Source organism: Amblyomma mixtum, chromosome 2 (assembly GCF_055824585.1).
Source record: "Amblyomma mixtum isolate Tamu chromosome 2, ASM5582458v1, whole genome shotgun sequence".
Classification (NCBI taxonomy): domain Eukaryota; kingdom Metazoa; phylum Arthropoda; class Arachnida; order Ixodida; family Ixodidae; genus Amblyomma; species Amblyomma mixtum.
Genome location: NC_143013.1, coordinates 53,602,137 through 53,613,591, shown reverse-complemented (window position 1 = coordinate 53,613,591; position 11,455 = coordinate 53,602,137). Strand labels below are relative to the sequence as shown.

Sequence of the window (11,455 nt, the reverse complement as noted above, 5' to 3'; positions counted from 1 at the left end):
GTCTTCAGCCTCCTGTGCCCATTCAAACCGTGTTTCCTCTAGGTTCTATGCCTCTCACAGAACCTGCGTCTAACCTTCTTTTGCTTGGCCATCCTGCCGCAAAAATCAATCAGAATGTGCACAGGGGGAAGCCATGTGCAAACATGCGTTCACATAATTCTCTTTACCGAAAAACCTGACCACCCAGATAGGGAATAACCCAATTTCTTTCGCGAAATTCATTTTCTACTCTCTTAGATCGAAAGAAACATGACACTAATATGCCTTAAAATACTGGCTGCCGGTTCGAATAGCCTAGCCGCTAAAAACAGCTAGCTTTTAAAATATTAAAAGAAATAATTATCTATTGGGCGATGCCCCACCGTGCCCGCTGTCGTTAGTGCGCCTGTTCACGGTCGCCACGTGCAATCTTAAGAACGCGGAATCTTGCGTCCGCACCGCAAGGCTGCAAAAACTGCTCCTGCGCATATATACCACTAGCTGTCAACTCCGAGGAGCTCTGCAGAGCAATCTTGTGGGAAGCAATATGTCATACTTTCACCCAGCTCTCCCGTGGGCCCCTTTATAAAACATCCTCGGTTCAAGCCACGACACACCCCGTATACTTACATGTCTTAATGAAGCTTGAAACGTGTTACGACCTTCTAATCACCAGTTCTGTGATGTATCAGTCACATTTCAAATACAGCGCTTTATGTGTGACGCAGCCAACTTTCCACCACTTCCGATTATCGCTCACAATTCCGACGCGCAGGTTTTCTGCAGAGTGCAAGTCGTACGATGTCGTTTAATTACGCGCACACGCACGTCCCGCAGCATGCTTTCTCTTCGTTTCTGACTTTCTACACCGGTCCGTTCACTCTGCGTAGTAAATTCCAATTCTGTGTAGCGCTCTTTATTTCTACCGAGCTCATACGTGAGAATCTCTGCTCTATGGTACACCACCCTGTTCTCTTCCTATCTTCACGCCACCGACAGGTGGTTATGCCCAGATCCCTGATGTGTGTTTCGCTCAGAGTGTACACACTAAATGCATTGCCCTTAACTGCTGTTGTGTTTCTAAACATTACGCTTTCTGTTTACCCCGTGTTTGAAGCTTATTCATAGCTTTCAGTAACTTATTGAACATATTCATGTTCAATAACTGATACTGGAGTTAAATTCATATAGTTTCTGCGGATATTTTCTTTACACTACTCATCCACTTTGCTCTACTATTGTGATTTACGGCCACCTTCGCTATATCTCGTATATTTTTTCATTTATATCGCTTGATAATTTTAAAAACGTGTGCATCACAACATGATGAATCGTTTGACATCATCCAGAACACCTTGCTCCAAATGGTTCGGCCGTAATGGCCGTCTGAAGGTCCTCAAGCGGCACGTTTTTTTTATTTTATTTATGAATACTGTCAACCCTCATTTGAGGGTCATTACAGGGAGGGAAAGTGAAGAGAGAAAGAAAATGCATATATATAACCATGAATGAACAGCTTCTTCGAGCATACAATACAAGAGAGCATTGAAACGCAACACAGTTCGGTGACGAACGGTCGTCGTAGAAAATCTCACTCAAATTTTGGGCTTTGTCTCGATTAGTAATTTTATCCTCAGGAACATGCCGTCATATGGCACCACTTCTAACAATCTGCGTCAAACGGGTGGCCACCAAATATTATGCAATGGTGCTCCCAGGGCGTCGCACTGCGATGGCCTCTATACTGGCACATATATGAAGGATCGAAAGTACAGGTGCACACACTGTTGCTATGTGATAAAGTGTGGTCACGTCGTTGCTGTTTCGGTCGATTTCACCTTCATGCTAGCAGACGCGTCCTCTCTCAAAAAGCTACTGCACAACCGGTCAAGCTCCGGCAGCCCAACCTTCTCCCCGCACCTCTCCAAAATGGATGCCATCTCGTCCAATCCCTCTGCCAACGCCTGGTACACGCTTTTTCCTTTTTCTTTCTGCCACATCGAAGCCTATCTTTAACATCCTTATCTCGCGATTAACACTCACCACACCCTTAGCAACCTCTTCCTTCCATCCTAGAGCCTTCGGTGCTGTGCACAAAACGATTTGCTCTGGGTGCGCTATTGACCTTTTATCGTCAACTGCCTTAGCTGCACTTTACTTCACTTATGCGGCGTCACTGTTGGGGTCATACAATTTAGTCCCTCCGCTACCATTACCGGGTAACGCCCAGCGATTTTCCCAAGACAGATTGCTGCTCGTGTCCCCTAGAACCAGCTACATTCTCCTTCCTGGAAAAGTCGCTACTGATTCTCGCGTATCTTGTTTGTTTGTTTATTGATACTGTTAACCCTATTGAAGGGTCATTACAGTAGTGGTAGGAAAAAAAAAGACAGCAAAAATACCAACAAATCTGTCATCAAGCGCATTGTACACGTAACAAGTCATTAAAGAGGACGTACCTCTCTTTAGTAATGTAAATGCTTTTAGCGCAAGTCGTTTTGCGCTAAAAGCTTTTACATTACCAAGATGAACCAACTCGCCCAACAGAACGTGTTACTACCTCTCTTTACGCGCCCCATTATAGCTCCGGCAGACCTCCTCATTTTGAGTCGTGAATCATAACCGCCTCGGAACTCTGTCCCTCCCTCCTATCTTCAGGTTTCTGCTGGCTGTTATCACTTACTGGGATCTCCTTTCTGGGAATAACCTTGTTTCTTTAATCTAAATCCTCTCCAGACTTCCCAGCTGCCACCTGTGAACAGCTTTGCCTATCCCACCCTGCTTGACCTACTTTCATGCTCTTTCCAAAGCCAGTGCACGCCCCATTTTTGCTGGAATGTCTACTGCTTCAGATCAACGGCGGTGTCGGCCATTTTTTCTTCCATTTGAACAGGCCGTTCAGGAAATTCTCAATTTTTTTTTTTACTTTTCTACCTCTAGCTATCTCTCTCGGGCACCCAGACATGACGCTATAGTGTCACGTTTTCTAGGACAGCCCTGTCCAGACGTGCACATAAAATCCGTGTCTTCCGCCTGCTGTACCGATTCAAACCGCGTTTCCTCTAGGTTCTCAAATCCCGCACAGTCCCTGCTTCTAACCTTCTTTTGCTTGGCCATCCTGCCGCAAAAATCGATCAGAACGTGCACAGGCTCAAACCATGGGCAAACATCTGTTCAGATAATTCTGTTTACTGAAAATCCTGACCGCCCAGTAAGAGAAAAACCAGTTTTCCTTAACGAAATTCATTTTCTGCTCTTTTAGATCGAATGAAACATGACACTAATATGCCTTAAAAATATTGGTTGCCGGTTGGAATAACCTAGCCGCTAAAAAAGAGGAAATTTTGCTCCCTAGTCTGCATCTATCCCCGATAGCTTACACCTAAGTACATCTAGCTGTTAACATATTAAAGGACAAAATTATCTATTGAACTATGCCGCGTCGTGTCCGCTGCCGTTCACGGTCGCCACGTGCAGTCATACGAACACGCAATCTTGCGACCGTACCGCGAGGTTGCCAATAACAATCATGCGCGTATATAAGACTAGTTGTCATTTCCGATGACCTTTGCAGAACAATCTTGTTGGAATCAATATGTCACTGCTGTCACCCATCTCCGGTGCGCCATTTTTTAAAACATCCTTGGTTCAAGCTACGTGACACACCCTGTATACTTGCATGTCTTAATAAAGCTTGAAACAGTTAGCGAACTTCTGATCACCAAAGTTGTGAGGTTTTAATCATGTTTCAAATCCACCGCTCTATGTGTTGACGCAGCGAACTTTGCGACCACTCCCGATTATCGCTCACAACAATGCCAACGCCGGGTTTATTGCGAAACGGCAGTCGTATAGATGTGCGTAATATCGCGCGCACGAAACGTCCCACAGCATGCATTCTCTTCGTTTGTCACTTTCAATGCCGGTCCGTTCACTCTACATAGTAAATTCCAGTTCTGTGTACCGTTTTTTATTTCTACCGAGCTTTGTCTGAAAATTTCCGCCCTCTCTCAACGATTACTCTACTTTTCCTATTTTCATGTCACCTAGGGGTCGTTAAGACCAGAAATTCCGAGAAGAACTCTGGCCATGTCATCTTTTTGCGCAGTTTTCTTCAATACGGGAGCAATCTCGAACGAGCGTCATGAACCCCTACCTTATTTTGAATTACAAGACCATCTTATGAGTGAGCAGCAAAAATGGTTACGCAAGATGGTGCGACATGCTCCGGGAGTTATGGCTCCGAGGGGAAGACGTTTTTCCTTTCTTTCGTCCAAGTCTTTACCATGCTACGCTATTCCAACTATTCCAAGTATGAATTACCAACTAGCCCAGCACCATGTTTTATTGAACTTCCAGAGCATGTCTTGAAATTCTTCGCTAACGACTCCTAACTTCCCATGTTAATTTTAGTGGGTCGGCATACACACCTTTTTCTTGACAGCAAAATGTAAAAAAAAAAAAAAACATGAAAGACAGCCCTTCGAACCAGTTAAACAAGGCGTTATCGTTTCTTTGATCCATCTGTTTCAGTCGGCGCTTCAAAACCCAGAAACATATGCGTCAGCAGATAGTGAAGTGCAAAGACCTCAGCCTAGAACATTGGTGAAATATGGCAGAAAATTCTGACTTGGCACTTATCATGAACTGCCGCGGTGGATCAGTGCTTAAGGCGCTCGTCTACCGAGCCGGAGTACCCTGGTCCGAACCTGACCGCGGCGGCCGCATTTCAATAAAGGCGGAACGCAAAAGGCGGCGGTGTGCTGTATGGCGTCAGGTCACGTTAAAGATCCCCAGGTGGTGGAAATTATTCCGGAGACCTCCACTACGGCATCACTTTCTTCCTTTACCTCCACCTTCCTCCCTTCCCTTACGGCCCGGTTAAGGTGTCCGTCGAGATAAGTGAGACAGTGCGCCATTTCCTTTTTTTCAGAAACCAATTTGCTTTTGCTTTACTTCAGTTATCATGGTGACATGCTCAGGACTGGTTATAGCCAGCCACATTATTTCTTCATGCATGGTAAGCTTCCGGTGAATGTAATAAGCAGTGGTTTAAAAGGAAACGCTAGGGAAAGCCACTTGCACTCATGCAAGAAACTTCCTCCTCCCTGTATTGTGCCGCAGGCGAAAACATGGCGCATTCTTTTCCAGGTCAGTCTGTGCGATTGGGTAAAGGGAGGGGGGGGGCGGGGGGTGCAATAAAATGTACCCTTGAATACGGCTCTGCAGGGCATGCTAACGTGTGCAGGACACTGGCGAAAGAGAAGCCTGTTGTCCTGGGCCTTCGAGAGATAACAGCAGGTGTGAGTTGTTCCTGTACATTCCAGAAATTCGTTGATGGCAGTCAGCCATGATTCATTCAGCGCTCTGTTTGTTCCTTCCTTAGTCCTCTCTTTCGTGCGCTGTTCCTTCAGTTTTAACAATGTACAGACTAGCCCAAACAAATACCTTAGTGCATGATTCATATAGGTGCGGCCATGGTCGAAATACTAGGAAAAAGCTAAGCTAGGTGACCTCATTCACGGACAAAGAGATGCAGTGATAAAGGAGAAAGGGGTCATCCCCACAGAGGAACTTTTTCCTCCTTTCCACCAGCAGATCGCTCAGCCTCCTCTCCCGTCACATGGTCCCCTTGGTACTTCACTTCCACGCACGGCGGCAGTCGGACTTTCTTCGAGAAGGCGGACAGGTCGCTCCCCTCTTCGGTGCTCTCGACCAAGCAGTGTAAAAGCGGAGATATACGCGCTGATCGTCACCAACGCAGCTTTTCTTTGGACTGTTGGAAGCATCGCACGGGTCAGTAAAGTGTTTTTTTTTTTTTTTCACCAACCAAGTGCTATATCACCTAAATACCAGGAGCCGTTGCTGCACTAAAGTACCGAGCGGAGGCCCTGCTTTCACCGCATACGTCACGCGTTAAGCTACGCCCCGTTTTACGCTGTTGTCCATAATGTGTTCACTCGACAACTCAGGTGGTCCGTCGCCGAGACTGCTATATCAACTTGAGCACGAAGAGCTTTGTCATGTTAGTTATATCCGACCGTCGGCTGATTCTTGATTATAGAGTTTTAAAAAATTCTATAAAGTCTCTATAAAGAAGCATTTGATGCATGTATTCTCTTCAAAACCTGCGCAGGTTGACTATCATGGCGCTACAGCAGCCAATCGCTGATTCCTGCTGCAACGACGGCTTTGTCGTCTGGGACAACCATTCGACAACAGCCACGAATGTCATCCCCAAACCAAACAAGCAATGGCCTTACCGGTTGCCATCACGAGTGGGCCTTTTGGACACCCACTGTCACCTCGACTTCCTTTTCAACAGAGTGGGTCACCGCGGCTCGTACGCCCAGTTCCGCGTAAAACATCGCGACACCTACCCGGACTGCTACGAAGCCTGCGTGGCTAACTTCTGCGACCCATCGACATTTCGCAAGGTACTATTTCAGACGAAATCTCGATGCTAGTTCTTGGCTTCCACAAGGAGCGTCCCACCGCCGTTATTTGTCAGGCTCGAAGTTATGGTTGCTTTGCGCGTTTCTCTCATGCGATTACCAATTAAGTTGAGCTGTTATGTTTCCTAGGCGTGAAAGCAGCGGTGCATAGTCCTTGCTTTGTTCCTAGCTCCGTGAAGGCTGGGAAGGCACTCAGTGGTTTGCTGTCTTGTAGGCGCGTTTTTTAAAAGAAGCGCTGTGGTTCGGAAGTGCGATGTTATGTCGCTAAGTACTCATTCTCCACTGCCAGCTTTCGCTGAGCATATGGTCCATCTTTGATACGTTACTCGCATTCGCTGGGACTGGCATGAACCAGCTTACACCCTGTTTCTCCTTTTCATGTGCTCATTCTGTGGTATCCCTGCAGCGCCACGTGTGGCAGAAGATCCTGACGGAGCAAGGCGTCTGGGGTGCGTTCGGGTGCCATCCCCACAGGGCCCGCGATTATACGGAGGAGGTCGAAGACGATCTCATCGTGGCTCTGGAACATCCAAAAGTGGTCGCCCTTGGAGAAATAGGCCTCGATTATTCTAACAGGTGAGTGCGAGAGCTTGCAAAATGCTTCTTCTATCGCACTCACAACGATCAATGCACGGATAGAGCAACACCTCAGAGCGATCATGTCAGCCTAGGCTGCCACGTTTAAGATAAAGTTTATATGTGCTGTGCTGCGCGTTTTTGATCTGTGGCCGGAAACGATCAAGTTGAGTGCACATTCTCAAATGTAAACATCGACAATGGAGTGTCACTCGCGGAAGAGACCTTTCCGGTTAGAGTGCATTAAGGGAACGCCCTTTGAGGGCCAAGTACGCAACGTCGACATCAGCGACCTTGAAGGCACATCATGTATGGTGTATAACAAGTACACAGGGCAAAGCGCATGTCTAGAACAAGTCTAGAAGTGATAACATTTCCTTGAAAAAATGGTCTGCATGTAAGCATGTGCAGTTAAGCTTATAGGATTTAATCGTCATATTTGGCCTTCCTGGTCTCGGTTGCTTTGGGGTCAGCTGAACACACAGTTCGGTCGTTCTAGGCATGTGTTTTGCCCTCTGTACTCACAAGTTCATTTTACTTGTTATCAGACTTTTTAAATAAAAAAACGTCTATTTGTTATGGCTACAAGCGAAGCAACACAACAAAGGAACGCGATCAGATGCAACTCCGCTCCACGCCGTCACCTTATTCTGAATATTCTTACCTTCTGTTCTATTTCTCTTTTTTTTTTTTCATTGTTAGTAACTCTGTAGCCTCGCTTTATTTGGGCTATCACGCCAAAGAGTCAATTTTTAAGTTTTCTTTTTCGTCAACCTATTCACAAATTTCGCTCATGTCAATTCAGAATTTTTTTTTTTTTACCACGAGTGCACTTTGCCTTCCCGTTTAGCACCGCGAAGTCTAAATTCTAATTAGAGGCGTCGAAGCGCACTCCCCGCAAGGGCCCTTAACTTGCGCGCTTGACAGAGGTATTAGTAGCCACCATGCACGGATGAAAACACTTTGAGTCTCTTCTGATCACGAGGCTGTGAATGCTACAATCACCTGACTCAATTTCCTGGTCAAAATTCACGTGTGCTATCGTGTTTCCGCGCTCCGTCAGGAAGCTTTTCTTTTACCCTACTGCGGTGGTTATTGCCATCTAGCGCACTGCAGAGGGACCCCTGTGCGCATGCTAGTTTCCATGCGTGTGTCGTTTTCTGCTTGTAACACTCCTCTCGCTCGTACAGGAACAACTGTGAACGTGACCAGCAGAAGTGCGTGTTCAAGAGGCAGGTACGTCTTGCCCTGAATGGGCGCCTTCCGCTGATCATCCACTCTCGCGACTCTGCGGCTGACACGCTCGACATCCTCAAAAAGGTACACTATATTCCTGGCTACACTAAATCCTGAATGCAACCTAAAGTCCATCATTCTTTCAATGCAATATAATGATGCCGGATATACAGGATGTTTGCAGTAGAATGTTTAGGCATTCAGATGGCTTCGACGACATAGTAACATTAGTTTTCTTGACATCGAAAAATAGGAGAATCATTTTGGCTATAGCACTATCTGTTTTTATTAATTGCTTTTTTCACTATTCTATTTTCCCGCCTGTTTCCGATCCGAAATTTTAATCTAGCCTTTTATAGACTCTGGTAACATCCACACCGGTTCTTTAGATTTCTGAAAGCGCGTTTGGCCTCGGTGCCAGGGCTCAGAAATTTTGGCCATTACTGCCAAATTCAGGAATCGTGTATCTGCGCCCAAAGCCACGCTCATCAATAAAGGTCACGTGGCACACAAATGCGCCGCGATGTGACGTCACTTACAGGCGTCGCTGTACGTGCACAGCAGGCGCGGAATTTTCGAATTTTGGTGAGATGTGGCCGAGACTAATTGAGCGCCGAGGCTAATCCTGTTTTCCAAATTTAAAACCTCATCAAGTGCAGCTGTCTTGGACAAAAATTTTTAATATTAGGATATTGTCAGATACTCTTATGAAAGTATTGATGTCATTGGTCCATTCGTCTGATATGTAGCGAAATCTTTTTTAAGTGTTTACTACGATCGTATCGAACAGGTAAGTGTGCAACAGAAAACCAGTGGGGAACCCTTTTCACGATCGCAGATCTCTTAACATAAAAAAAATCCGTCTGCCATATGGTGAACTTCGTATATATTGATTGTCACAGTGACAGTTACACTATATGAAAAGTTGCATTCATAATCGCTTTCCCGCTGAATAATGCTTTCATCCTGCATTGCTGGGTATCATGGCTGTTACTAAGGGGCATTCGAATATCCCTTATAGCATTATACAACATGGTGGAGCAGGAGGTTCCACATGTCTGAAACTTGGCTACTATAAATGGTTGTAATACTAGCTTTTATGATTCACCTATTATCTCATGCTAACAAGCGTTGGTATTACAATCCGGCAGAAATCATCTCGCTCGAACCCCTATGCAGGGCTACCCATTTATACTCAGTATCGGTCGCATAGTGGCGTGCCGACTTCTCAGCACTTCTACAGATCACAGAACATTCATTCACTGTATCTGCACTTTGCGGGGATACAGTGGCCGCAACTGGCAAAGGACAGGGTTGGTTGGAGAGACATGAGAGAGGCCTTTGCCCTGCAGTGGGCGTAGTCAGGCTGATGATGATGACGATGATCTGCACTTCAATCGCAACTTCTCCCAGCAGAAAGCCCCGGTTACTATCATTGCGCGCGTGGCTAGAACAGTCCGGTCGCTTTGTGACTTTTCTTTTCTAATGGCGTGTATCATCTGCCGTCCCCTTCCGCAGATGGTCCCTACGGACTACCCGATCCATCGCCACTGTTTCACAGGTGGCTGGCGGGAAGCCCAGCAGTGGCTTGGAGAGTTTCCCAACCTCTGCTTGGGGCTCACCCCCCTCGTGGGATTCCCAAACGCCGGAGGTGTCGTCGAGGTAGCCAGTAAGATCCCCCTGGACCGGCTGTTGATTGAGACGGATGCGCCATATTTCCTTCCAAAATCGGTGAGTACTTTTTGAGGTGATAAACTGGGAACTTCCCTACCTGTACGCCGTTTAATTTCATGTTGTTCGGCATTGTTTGTCGTTTTTCCGCTCAGGCAGATGGTTCGTGCGACTAAGGATTTCGCTATAAGCAGCCACCAGTATTGAACAGTGGGCACAAAACTTACGAAAGATCAGCTGTTTTCCCCAACTTCTGCTCCAGAGTTTGTTCACGGTATAGATTGTATCGTACAGTGGCATAGCATCGTCTTTATTAACATGCCATTCTTTTCTTTTTTCTCCGGTGACAATGAGTTCTCAGTGGTTTCAGGGCGCGAAACTACCTTCTAGAGCAGCAGTGGGTCTCCCACAGTGACTGCATCTACCAAGCACTAGATGGGTCCTCAAAAATGTAACAGGACACCTGCTGCAGTAGCTTCATTTCCGCGAAACACACAGTGCAGTAATACATGCATTCGCGTGTTTGCTACCAGATTCCCCTTCATTCGCTTTTTATGGCACAGGTTATGTCGTACAGTAGCATAGCGCCATCTTTAGTCCCATGCAAAATGTTTTGCTGCGGTCAAAAGTGATTCTCAATGCGCGCCTGACTAACTGCTAGTACAACCGTGGGTCTTCCTTGCGACTAAATATGTTCGAGCCACTAGATGGGTCCCTCAGAATATAAGAGGACGTGTGTAGCAGATTCATTGTTACGAAATACCTGTAACGCATAATAATACATGTATGGCCTTGTTTTCTCACCAGATACACCCATTTTCCGTTCAGTCACCTCTTCCCTTTCAATGTGTTCTTTCAGGAGTCGGGAAACCTCAAAGCCTCCCACCCTGGAATGGCAATACACGTGGCCACCCGGCTTGCCTCACTCCGAGGTATCGAAGTGGAGGACGTTCTTTCGGCAGTCCGCAAGAACACGCACCGCATATACAACATCTGACGTCGTGCTGTGCATCACGCCGCAGTGCAAAGTGTAGGCTGTATGTGACAACGGGGCCTCCCCGGCTGCCTGTCATCAAAATTAGTGCTGTTCTAACTTTATTTCCTGTACCGCGCTATTCTATATTGTATGTGTAACACAGCATTTTTTGCTGTTACTTCCTGGTGCAGTTTTTAAAACACTGTAAATAAAAGCTTTATTTTTAATCATTTCGCTGTTTTGTTCTCTCTCGTCTTGCATTGTGGTTGCCGTGCACTTCTCTTCAATTCACTCGACACTGTAGGCCTACCGCGGGTGGGAAGGTATTCCTTGGGAATTTGCACACGGATTCCACCTTCCCGTCATGTGATGTTTTAAAAGATTGAAATAGTAAATGATCAATTTTACAGCAGTGAATCAGCATGTCGCTCGGCATGACAGGGTTTTTAGGCATGAAATACTTTTAGCCCCTTTGCAAATTCAGGCCAATATTGTTCCGTAATCGCGGTGATCCTGAAGCCGAAATATAACGCCGTGCTGTGTGACACATTGCAGTGCAAAT

The 11,455-nt window shown here is 46.3% G+C and overlaps 1 protein-coding gene across 1 annotated transcript; it reads left to right on the top strand.

The window, feature by feature from the left end:
* The first annotated feature begins 1,821 nt into the window (after positions 1-1,821).
* On the top strand, positions 1,822-11,018 carry LOC149359385 (3'-5' RNA nuclease TATDN2-like). Its single transcript, XM_089567665.1, has 6 exons — positions 1,822-1,946; positions 6,116-6,416; positions 6,841-7,010; positions 8,201-8,330; positions 9,765-9,977; positions 10,777-11,018. The coding sequence occupies exons 1-6, from the start codon at positions 1,822-1,824 to the stop codon at positions 10,912-10,914; spliced, it is 1,077 nt and encodes a 358-aa protein (XP_089423791.1). The 3' UTR covers positions 10,915-11,018.
* Positions 11,019-11,455: the final 437 nt, after the last annotated feature.